The sequence below is a fragment of the Chlorocebus sabaeus genome, chromosome 9 (assembly GCF_047675955.1).
Source record: "Chlorocebus sabaeus isolate Y175 chromosome 9, mChlSab1.0.hap1, whole genome shotgun sequence".
NCBI classification, from domain to species: Eukaryota; Metazoa; Chordata; class Mammalia; order Primates; family Cercopithecidae; genus Chlorocebus; species Chlorocebus sabaeus.
The window spans coordinates 81,797,001-81,809,755 of record NC_132912.1 but is presented as its reverse complement, the minus strand read 5'-3'; the positions used below and the strand labels follow the sequence as shown (position 1 = coordinate 81,809,755).

Below are 12,755 nucleotides of genomic sequence, written 5' to 3'. Positions count from 1 at the left end.
AGAACACTGGATTCACATAGGAGATCTGGGCTTTACCTATGCTAAGTCATGAGTCGTTGAGTGAGTTTCCAAACCTTTGGTTTTGGTTTTTTAACCATGAAGGTAGATTGGAATTTGTGATTGTACAAAGGTCACCTTACATTTCTGAGATCTGTCCTTTCATGTGATATCATCAGGCTTAGTGAAAATGGACAAAACGGTAGTTTTATTACTTGTTCTTTTTACCATCTATGATAATAGAGTAACATTTTAAATTTGTTTTCTGTAAAGCTCAGCCTCAGGGGGCTATCCCTAGACTCAAGCTAACTTTAACAGTTTTCATATTCTTTTTTTTAATTTGCAAATGAAATTTATATTTGAAATGTGATTAGCTTGTGCATTCACCATACCTATACTGTTGAAATATGCCTGCAGGTCAGCAATTTTATATCAGTGAAGGGCATAGTCCAGAGCTCCATAGTCTTGCACTAGAAGTTCATGGAATGGCAGTGAGGATATAATGAAAACTAAGTTCATTTTTTGGTGTCCCAACCCAATTCCGAATTCTGTAATGCTTTTAGCAACAAGCAGATAGCTGTAAATACATTCACGGGTTGTAGATAGATCATCAATATCTTTACTCTGGAATATATCAGTATCTTTTGGGGGAGGTAAGATGGGAATCAGAAAGGTTTCAAGTTCTCTATCTTTAAAAAAATAGTATTTTTTCTAATCATTATCTTCTTTGTCATTCTATTGAGGTTATATAGTACTTTTGCAGACTTTCTCTCTCAGTGGGGTTCACCAGGTCCTCTTGCTTTTAAAGGGAGTTTGAGACTGACTAAAATGCTTTATGGCTGCTCTGCACAGCATAAAGGACTTGAATAATTTTGTCTTAACTTTGTTGAGTGCATTTGTTTGAACCTGGTAAATTATTTTCTCTGAAAGCAATACATTTTTATTGAGAAAATTCTTCATCAAAAAGCAAAGCTTCTTTCTCCAATTCAGCTTATCTGATAACAAAGACATCCATTTATAGTCCCAGAACGTTCTGTCTCCCTGTAGATGCAGTATAGCTGGGCAGTCTGGACTCACATTTGTCTTATGGTTACAGATTGGTTAGATCCAGAGTTTGCTTAAAATTCCTTTTTAATTTTGTAGATTTTAAACTTATAATCTGAGTGATTCTTTCAGTATAAGGTTTTGTTTTATTTTTAATCTCAGGCCAAAATACATTTAATGTTATGGCAGTAGATGAAATTTATCTCTAATGGAGATGGATCGAAGTATAAATTTGATCTCTTTTTCCCCAAATCCACTTTTTTTTTTGGAAAATTCACAGATTTCTCTCAGAATATGGTCATGATTGGTTAAATGTACAGGGACTCAGTGAAAGGACGCTTAGCATCCTGTCGACAGGCTTCCCACTACGGCCTCAGGTAGATCTAACATTTCCCGACCTATTCTTTTAGTTTGTGACTCTGTTCAGATCCGCAACAAGATCCTGAGAGCTGCCAGGATTGTGTGAACCTTGGAATTTCAAAGAAAAAGGTTGGTATTTTCCCAAACCATCCCTTAGGCTTACTGAAAAATATTAGAGGAGTTTGCCTTATCATTTAAAAAATAACAGCAACAACAATTCTAAAGTCTCTTCAGTAGTACTTGACCTTGATAACCTCTCTGGAAGATTTGTCTCTGTGCATCACATTTAAAAACATAAATATGAGACCAGCCTGGCTGACACAGTGAAACCCCGTCTCTACTAAAAATACAAAAAAAAAAAAAAATTGGCAGGGCGTGGTGGCAGGTGCATGTGGTCCCAGCTGCTTGGGAGGCTGAGGCAGGAGAGTGGCGTGAATCTGGGAGGTGGAGCTTGCAGTGAGACGAGATCGCACCACTGCACTCCAGCCTGGGCAACTGAGCGAGACTCCGTCTCCCAAAAACAAACAAAATATATATATATACACACACTGTCTTAGAAACTGTATCGGTTAGGGTTGGATTCCCTTGTGATCATTTTACCGTTTCAAAGATCTAGTTGATGTGTCTTTTCAGAATAAAGTTTTTAATATTTATTTTGAAAAACTTTGTCTTCATGGCCCGGTTGTTGTCATGTGCTCAGTTATACGTGTTGTATGTGCTAAAGAAGAATGTTGTTTGGCCTCATTCCTTCTTTTTGCTTTGCTGTAAAATCGGAATGTCCTCCCGAATTGTACATTACTCCCCCATGAAAAATGGAGGCCGAAGATAGTCCCTAGCTTGAAGATGATAAAACTTTTCCAGGCTGTGTACTTAAGGAGATTCATTTATTCTTAACGATTCTATTAAGTTTGCCTTTAAATATATTCAATTCTGTCTTGATTTCTGAATTTTGAAGTACTCTGTGTGTGTGTGTGTGTGTGTGTGTGTGTGTGTGTGTTTTAACAAGATACATGTATTCAACTTTTAATAGGAATGTCATTGCCACTGTGTTTCTGGAGGAACTTGAAACAACAGCCATCTGTATGCATGCCGGCATGTGTCTTTTGCTTGTAAAGTTACCTTCCTTGCTTCTTCAGAGTGAAGCTAGGTTTTTCTATTTAAAAATTAAATTTGGTACGTTAAAATAGCAAATAAAGCTCTGTTATCTGGCATAGTTGGAAATACCGATTTCTCAGATTTGTATTCCTGATGCCTCGGTTGGTCTTCTCTGTCCAGTGGGTCACTGACGGCCAGTGCTCAGGGCATTGACCTTTCCATCAGGCATGCGAAGTTTCACCTCTGTCACTTAGTACCTGTGTGGGCAAGTGACTTAGTCTATTTTTTAAATCTGTTTTCTCACCTATAAAATGGAGAATGGTAATATTATCTATCCCTTAAAGAAGACTTGAACAGGGCAAAATAAATGTAAAGTGCTTGTCATACAATAAGCCTAATGAATCATTATTTTTCTTCTGTCCTAAGACCTATATATGAACAAAAGAGAGATATCTCTACTGTTGTTTTGACCATATAGGGCATGCGTTTACATTTTGGAAGGCAGTGGGGTAAAATGTTAAGGGTATTGGTCATCTTCCAGAACTTGGCCACAGGAGTGTGTCTGGTCATATGGTCATCCTTAATGCTATGCAGTCTGTTACAACCTGAGTCTGTGTCTTCAGCATTACTGTAGATGGCCATATCTTACACGGTAACTTCACAATTCAAAAGGGGATTGTGTGTGTGTGGCTTGAAAAGTACTGAGTACCTTGCAAATACAAGGTGAACCACCTGCGCTAGCCCCTCAAAGAGACAGCTTGAAGCAAGTCAATTACATAATCCCTCTAATCTATTTTAAACTGAATAAATTTGAGGGTATTTGCATTTGTTGGTATCAAAACCCTAATTTGCATAGTCTGATGATTCTGTTTACTTGCATGAGTTTGTCAGAATGAGTTACATCAGTGATTTTGAGGTGGGGGCGGAGATTGATGCATACTCATAAAACAAGGTAGTCTGTTTCAATTAACTGTTTACCTTTCCAGTTAATAACTTTTAGTTGGCAAAAGACAAACTAAAACAGTGTTTTCAGAATACTCTGATTTCTTTACAATTCTAATAGGGCACCTCAGGTTTGCCCTGAAATTTTAGATTCAAGTATTTGTTGTTTGTGAGCATTAATTTTCTAAGCTGATATGATTGTTTTACTAGATTAATTTTTTATTCAAAGAAACCTACTCATATGCCTCTTTCTAAAACTATTTCTGACTCAAGAAGTGTAGGCTTCATGAGTTGGCAGAGCCATGGGGCTTAATACAGTTGACTGTTGAACAACATGGATTTGAACTGCACAGGTTCACTTATACACAGAGTTTTTTCAATAAATACATTGGAAATATTTTTGGAGATTTGTGACAACTTGCAAAAACTTCCAAACTGCATAGCCTGGAAATATTAAAAAAACATTAAGAAAAAGTTAGCTATGTCAAGAACGCATGTGTGTGAAATATATACAGATACTAGTCTATTTTCTCATTTACTACCATACAATATACACATCTATTCTAACATGTTAAAATTTATCAAAACCTCACAGACCTTATGTGGCACCATTGGCAGCAGAGAGAAATGTAAACAAACAAAGACATTTTAAATCATAACTGCATAAAATTAACTGTGTTATATACAGTACTACTGTAATAATTTCACAGCCACCTTCTGTTGCTACTGCGGTGAGCTCAATTGTTACAAGTGTCTCTTTAAAGCACTGTACAACACTAGTCTCCACATGAGCAGTTAATCTCTCCAGTAAGTTGTATATCACAGTTACAAGTGATCTCTCACAGTTCTTGGGTATTTTTCATTGTGTTTAGTACAGTACCATAGACCATGAATAACACCATAGAACCCACATAAAGTGCCACTAGTGCTCTCAAAAGCAAAGAAAAGTCGTGACATCATGAGAAAAAGTTGAATTGCTTGATATGTACCACAGATTGAGGTGTGTAGCTGCATTTGCCCACCATGTCAAGATAAGTGAATCCAGCATAACAACTATTGTTGTAAAAAAAAAAAAAAAAAAAAAAGGAAATCTGAGAAGACATTGCTTCAGCTACACCAGCAGATGCAAAAGCCTTACACTTTTTGCAAAATACCTTTTTTATCCTGCATTGAAAATGCAGCTTTTAGAATGGGTGCAGGATTGCTATAAAAAAGCATACTTATAGACTCCATGATTCAAGAAAAAGCAAAGTCTGTATGACAACTTAAAGCAAAAGGAAGGTGAAGCATCTAAAGCTAGAGAAATTAATGACAGCAAAAGATGGTATGTTAATTGTAGAAAGAGGTTTGGCTTAACAATGTGAAGATAACAGAAGAAGGAGCTTTTGCCAACCACGAGATAGCAGATGAGTTCCCAGACACGGTTAAGAAAATAATTGAGGAGAAAGATTGTACACCTGAACAGGTTTTTAATGCAGATGAAAGTGTCTTATTCTGGAAAAAATAAAAATGCCACAAAGGACTTTTATTAGTAAGAAAGAGAAATGAACACCCGAATTTCAGACAGGAAGGCATAAGCTGACTGCCGTTTTGTGCGAATGCAGTCACATTTATGATCAGGACTGCCCTTATCTATAAAGCTGCCCACCCTTGAGCCTTGGAGGGAAAAGATAAACACCACCCCCCAGTCTTTTGGTTGTAGCACAAGAAGGCATGGATAACAGGAATGCTTTTTCTAGACTGGTTCCATTGATACTTTTTCCCTGAAGTCAGGAAGTAACTTGCCAGTAAAAGACTGACTTTTAAAGTTCTTTTAATGTTGGATAATGGCCCTGGCCACTGGAAACCCCCTGCGTTTAACATCAGAGTCATCAAACTAGTTAACTTGTCTCCAAACACAAAGTCTCTAATTCAGTTTCTAGATCAGGTGTTTACAAGGACCTTTAAGGATTGTTACACATGGTACTTTATGGAAAGGATTGTCAAGGTTATAGAAGAGAACCCGGATAGAGAAAACATTATGAAAAGCCGGAAGGATTACACCATTGGAGATGTCATTGTTGTTACAGAAAAAGCTATGAAGCCATCAGGTCCGAAACAATGAATCCCTGCTGGAAAAAAAACTGTGTCCAGATGTTATGCATGACTTCACAGGATTTACCATAGAGCCAGTCAAGAAAATCATGAAAGAAATTGTGGATATGGCAAAAAAATAATAATAAAATAAAGGTAAAGGATGAGTGAGGAATTTCAAGATCAGATCTTGGAGAAATTCAAGAGCTAATAGATACCACACCAGAGGAATTAACAGAGATGACTTGATGGCGATGAGTGTTTCTGAACCAGTGCCAGACGATGAGGAAGACGGAGCAAGCAGTGCCAGAAAGCAACGGATGTTAGACAGTCTGGCAGAAGAGTTCCGACTATTCAAGACTGCCTCTGATTTTTTTTAATGACATGGATTCTTCTGTGATAAAACAGTGGAAGAACGACTAGTACCGTATAGAAACATTTTTAAAGAAATGAAAAAAGCAAAAATGGCAGACAGAAATTATGATGTATTTTTGTAAAGTTACACCAAATATGCCTGCCTCTCCTTCCACCACCCCTACCTCTTGAACCTCTACTGTGCCTGAAACAGCACGAGCAACCCCCTTCTCCTCCTCCTCCTCAACCTACTCACCGTGAAGATGACAGGGATGAAGACTTTGTGATCATTCACTTGCACTTAATGAATACGTAAATATATTTTCTCTTCCAAATGAATCTGTTAGTGTTTTCTCTGGCTTAGTTTATTGTAAACATGCAATATAAAATACATATACAGAACATGTGTTCATCAACTTACTGGTAAGGCTGCTGGTCAACAGTAGGCTATTAGTAAAGTTTTCAGGGAGTCAAAAGTTATACAGGGATTTTTGACTACATGGGAGCAGGAGGGCTTGCACCTCAACCTCTGCATTATTCAAGGGTCAGCTGTACTTCAGGATGCTCCTCCAGTATCCCTGTGCTTACGTGTGGGGTCTTCATTTCATATCTGACTTAATAACTAAATGATTGCTGTGTTTGACATGAATGAGTTCAGTAGCTGTAATAATTTTCTGTGCCATCGGTCATACGTCCTTTCACGAGCTCTGATTGTTCTCCTTGCCTCTGAAATGACCTTTGGAGTAGTCAAACTGTTTAATTTGATTAGAGAGTTCTGAGAATGGTACATCCTCCAATATAGTTTACAGACTATAATAGAAACTTTGCTGGCAGGAGTTTATGAATTGCAACAAAAAATATTTGCTATCCTTTGTTCTCTAGACTATCAATATGCTATCTTTTATACCATACTTTCTAGTATTTCAGAAATGCCTTGATCATCAACTAAAGTTTTCCTTTTGCTACCAGACTTGACTTTCCTCAAAAAACCTACCACATCACCATTTTCTGAGCTCTAGTGCTATGTCCTGTAGTATACATAGAACTTCTCTTGAGCTCCTAACAATTCTCTCTTTCTCTCTCTAGAACTAAATAAAAACCGAAGAAAGCTTTTTGAATCGCCAAATGCACGCACCTCTTTCCTGGAAGGTGGAGCGAGTGGAAGGCTACCCCGTCAGTATCACTCAGACATTGCTAGTGTCAGTGGCCGCTGGTAGCAGCGCCCTCTCGGCACATGCCCGCTGACTAACTGTAAAGTGGACACAGGAGATGTGTGAACAGCCTTCACAGCACACCGTCCTCAGCACTCTGGGTGTCTGGTATCAGGACCAAAGCATCTTATTCGCACCTGTACTTTATGGCAAAAAGGAACAAAAGAGAGATGTTCTTGTGATGTCATACAGAACACCAAATGTGGATTACTTTTTAAAAATGGCAGTTGGACAGAATTTGCAATATGAGGATAGGGCTTTATTTCCTGTTTTTATTTACCTATATAACATATGCACTGATTTTTTTTTTTTTTTTTTTTTTTTTTACTTAAAATGAAGGATGAATTGACATCTGGGATGCCAGAAAACTTAGGAGTTATTTTGTTTGCTTGTTTTGTTTTGGTATTTGGGGATTTTTAGAAAATAATCAAAGTGGAATTTTCTGGTACTGCTTTAAAATAATTATTGCGGTCTTTCAGCACTTTACATATTCTAATTTCTTGTCCTGTGGAAATTCTTCCTGTCTCCATCTCTCTCATTTTCATGTCACCTACATGTTGGTACAGATCAGAGGTAGTTACATTTTTCTGACTGCATCAAACTTATTTGAAATGGTACTGGATCTTAGTTTCTGTGCAGAATATTCTGTGACTTTCGGAAACTTAAGTGACTCTGCTTGCTTCTGGACCAATTCTGTTTCATGTATGTTAGCATCCTAGAAACACCTAGCAATGGACCTAGTTCACAGTAATAGGTGCAAAGAAAGACCAAATGGACTTTGCAGTATTAACCCTTTGCAGTCGTCATACTTAGCTGCTGCCTGTAATGCTAAAATGATTTTAATGGTTGTCTGGAAGCAAAGGGCTGTGTTTTAGTATATTGCCACTAAAGGACATTTATTTATATCAAACTTTTATTTTTAGATATTATAAGCATACAGTACATAATTGATGAAATTGATATTTACTAGAGATTTATGGTAGAGAATGGACAACATTCAATAACTGGAGCCCTAGATTGTCACTTTATTTAAAAAGACAAATAATCATCTGACAAGACAGCACTGTTGCCATTATGAGGAGAAATAGATTACAATCCTTATCATGTACACATTAGCTATGTTCCGTATGGCCACAGGACTTTCCTAAAACCCTATCTATCTGCTTGAAGTAGACTTACGTTTGTTGAGAATGAACAGGCTTACTTGAAGCCTGCAGGGTGACAGTTCATAAAGACAGCTAAGTTCTGAAGGAAAAACAACAGATATTTTTTAAGTGGCTAGAGTCATTATTACAATCTTATACTGTGAAAGTCCAAGAAATCAGACAACATTGTTTCCTGGGTCTTTTCAGAGATCTTACAGATTTATGAAGTGTTTTTAATCCATGAAGAAAATCACTAAAGTGCCTTTGTTTCTTCAAAGCAATATTATTTCCAAGTATATTAATTTGTTAGAAAACTTTCCCATAGGAAATGTTGTCAGTTACCTGTACTGTAAAGAGTTATTTATGTCCAGTAGTCAAGATTTTCTACATGGACATAAGCCACTCTCACATGCTCTCAGCAGAAGGCATTAGATAAGCATATACAAGAGTTGGGTACTTTTATATAAATATGGGATGAGAAATACTTGCCTGACACTTTTCCATGGCTGAGTCTGACCATTACAGTAAGAACAAGAATTGAAGAGGCATTTTGCACACAGAAAATTTTTCACTTTAAAATACAGTATTTGTTACCTTGAAGGCATAGATAATGGGCCTGTCATAAAATTATCAATTATAACTGGCATTGAGGGACTGCCCTTTTTAAATTAAACTAAGCCTTATCTGCTTAAGGATGTTGAACTGAATCACTCCCTTTACTCATCCTGTGCATATGTGTACAAACGGTCTTGTGGATCATGTGATGATCATCCATCTTATTTGATTGTATTAATGCATCATGCTAAACATTTAACACAGGTTAACAATACCAGATTTGTGTCCTGTTCAACAACTCAGTACTCTAAATGTTGTTTTTAATAAGACCTTCCCAGATAATAATCATTTGGAGCTCTTTTCCCAGCTCTCTACCATGCATTTGCAACAGGAGGAAGATGGAATGAATACGCAGTATTAAGTTGATTTATGAACAGTGCTTTGATATGCCAAAGGGGAAACTGTCCCACTTAAATTAGATTAAGTAGGGTGGCTAAAAATAAATAAAAACACTGGAAATTATTTCTCTCACTTTCTCTTGATGCAATGAAGGGAATATGACACTACAGTATACAGAGTTGTTATATGATGCACAAAATATTTTGATGATTTGAATAAATGTTAACTTTTAATCTGCGCCTTAATAATGACTGGTTATCTGTAAATATAGAACAGATACAGATTGTATTTTTCTGTGGGTTTTTGTCCTTTTAGTGATTTTTTTCCAAAAATGAGAGATGGAATTAACATTGAAAATGGGAATTTTTTCTAACTGAATCAATTGTTACATGAAAAATAAATTTATATAACCCCTTTGTATTGCTCTTGCTAGCTGAAGTGTGTCTTTTTTTTAAAAGCAAATCTGTACGCATAAACTCTATGCCTATCTTTGTTTTCTAAGAAATAATTCTTTTTTTGGCCATTTTCGGCAAAGTGGAAAGATGTTTCTGCAGTAGAATTGCATATGGATTCTGTGTTCTCTTATTTTGCATTGACATTCCTCATTTTCAACCAGCAACCAAAGCACTTTATTTTAGTCAGTGAATCCAGGACCAGTCATCAATCATTGTTTCTTAGGCCACCCATAGGTACATACAAAAGAGTAACATTCTAGAACAGGTTTTATTCTTGTTATTTCTTTTCTTTTATAAAGACTCAAGTGTATGACCGCTTTGACAACCTCATTTATCAGCAAAGGCTGATGTGATGCTGGGCTTTTTGATCCAGGTTCCCCTTTCAGAGACTGCCATTGTGTTATCTATCATACTGTGTGTTTACCATGCCATGCACTGAGATGCTCACTGGACTCATGCTAAACGGAATTGACACTCTCTTACTTATTCTGAGATTTTGCTAAATCTTAAAGAAAACCTAGCCCTCCACACATTATGCCCCCAGGAATATTTCCCCTGAATTAGCCATGCCAGTGGTTCTTAAACATTGTTTCTAAAACAAAAATTCTTTTGATAATTAGAATCTTACCTGTGACTCAATATTAAATTATTCATGTATTACTTATTTGGTTCATTATATACATACTAATGACACATAAATATTTAGTAAGTGTCAGGCTCTGGTCTAGGAACAGTCATGAATAAAACAAAATCCCTTGCCCTCCTTGAACTTGAATTGTAAATGGAGAAAGGTGGTGCTAAAGAGGAAGAGGTTGGAGGATGGACTATCCCCACCCTTCATATGGGTCTCCATGTGTTTACCACACTCCAGGGGGACTCTAGAGAGCTCTCTAGAAACCTGTTTTTAACAAAATTGTTAAAAGTGGCTGAGCACAGTGGCTCATACCTGTAATCCAGCACTCTGGGAGGCTAAGGCAGGCGGATCACATGAGGTCAGGGATTCGAGACCAGCCTGGCCAACATGGAGAAATCCTGTCTCCACTAAAAATATAAAAATTAGCCGGGCATGGTGGTGCACGCCTGTAGTCCCAGCTACTCGGGAGGCTGAGGCAGGAGAATTGCTTGAACCCAGGAGGCAGAGATTGCAGTGAGCCAAGATCACAATAATTGCACTCTAGCCTGGGCAAAGAGTGAGATTCCATCAAAAAAAAAAAAAAAAAAAAAAAAATCCTGTTAAAAGTACCCACGATGTTGAAACAAGCCTCGCAAAAGTAAAATATTCCTTCCTCTCATTCCCCCTCCCTCCCTATCTCTAGGTTCCACAGGTTTAATCACCTTCTGAAAAGGAGCGCATGGCCCAAAGTGCTATGTTCCACTGCTTTATAGCTATAGCCTATGATGAGGACTCATGACTTCTTAGACTTGACTCCAGGTTACTTTGGAGTTTTTAGAAATCAAGTTTGCCTGAACGTGATTTTTGTTACCAAGAATACTCCAAAGAATGCATTAATACTTGGAAGTTAATTCCAAATGTAGACCTCCCACAAGACAATAGTGCAATAAATAGAGTCTCCTTAGATGACTGTTTCCAAGGGAACTTCACTCCCTTGGCTATATAAATCCTGGTATATACTGTTAAATTAGCTCAGAATTTATCCTGGCTTACATACTTAGTAATTTTGTGAATTCAAATGTATTGAAGTGCATTTAACCTAATTTTGATAATCTGATGTTTAGTCAGTGTATTAAATATTCCAGTCATCACCAGAGGCCATGATTGTCCTACAGGCCCACTCCAGGTAAGTCAGCTTCCTTCTCCTCAAACAGCCTTTTGGATAACTTACAGGTCATCTGGCTGAGAAGTAAAGACATTGGACTTTGTCGTTTTACAAACATGTATTTAGATCTTGTCCATAGACCTCGGGTAAATTTCTCTGTGTCTAGGAGTCCTCATCTGTGAAATGGAAATAATATTTACCTCTGAGAATAGTTGAAAGGATAAAGAGAAGCTGTGTGTAAATTTTTCTGCACAGTACAAGGCACAGAGTGAACGGTGAATTAATTGCAGCTACCATTATGACTAACAGGATTTTCCTTTCACTGCAAGGGCGTATCTTTGTCCATCAGGGATCCTCATTGTGTTCCTAATTCTTCTGTATCAGAAGGAGAAAGCCCATTTCCTGTGCCCAAATGTCAGAACTGTAAACTCCAGTCTCAGGGACCCACCTCCTGGTTAATAAGGTTGAACTCAGAACACTGTCCTGAAGGTCAGGGTCAAATTTCTGTACCTTATTTGGTTGCTTTTTATTTTATTCTTTTAAGTCTCTGATTCACCAGAATATTGAAAACTGGGCTCTCCATATGGGTGGAGAAGGTTGGTAGCCAATTCTAATAGTCATATATTTTGTGCCTAATGGCCCTATTCCCCGAGAGTTCTCATTACCCTAAATGGTATTGACTCCCTGTCACCCAGAAGGTCACCTCCATCCTAGCCCTAGTTGCTGAATTTCTCCCACTTTTATTTCTCTCTGCCCACCACTACCACAGGATCTCATACAAACTCCCTTTGTGTGCGTATAATGAGCTTGGCTTTTCTTTTGAAAGCAGCTGTCTCCCTGTATTTGTGCTGTTTAGTTGTTTTTCACTTTAAAAAGTGAACAGAGTTAGATAATATTTGACCATTTCTAGAGACATGGCCAGGACACTTCAAAAACACTTCATCAAGGGATTTCACTTTTTTGTTGCTTTTTAAAATACTTTGACTCACTCTGAAAGGAGGCAAGTGGAGCTTGAAGTTCCCTTTCTCAAGGGTTAGGCCATGAATGTGTTTGGAACAGATTTTGGGAATTGGAGTCTGAATCTGATTTAGGAGGCAGAATTTCAGTGTGGGAACCAGAATCTTTAGGAAAAAATTACAGTAACCGAAATGTTTCAACTTCATAATAGGATGTTTGGATGAGTTACAGGAGAGAAAAAAGAGTAGCTCAATAATTGGGTGTGTGTGGCCCTTTTTTTCCAGGCCAGAGAAAACAAATGACTCTGAACTCACTGTCTTCACTGCTGCTTAATTCCTCATAGAGAGGCTGTGGGAATTAGACATTAAAAGACCTTAGCAAAACATCTAG

The 12,755-nt window shown here is 37.5% G+C and overlaps 1 protein-coding gene across 3 annotated transcripts in view; it reads left to right on the top strand.

Moving 5' to 3' along the window:
• The window catches only part of BICC1 (BicC family RNA binding protein 1), a 329,285-nt gene extending 319,685 nt beyond the window's left edge, over positions 1-9,600 (top strand). For 2 of the 3 annotated variants that reach the window (XM_007963396.3, XM_007963397.3), the window contains exon 21: positions 6,952-9,600. In XM_007963396.3, the coding sequence (XP_007961587.3) occupies positions 6,952-7,082 (131 nt within the window). In that variant the 3' untranslated portion in view covers positions 7,083-9,600. Of the gene's footprint in view, positions 1-1,451; positions 1,531-6,951 lie in introns of all 3 variants that reach the window. The other variant, XM_073019140.1, reaches the window with a different exon arrangement.
• The last annotated feature ends 3,155 nt before the right edge of the window (positions 9,601-12,755 follow it).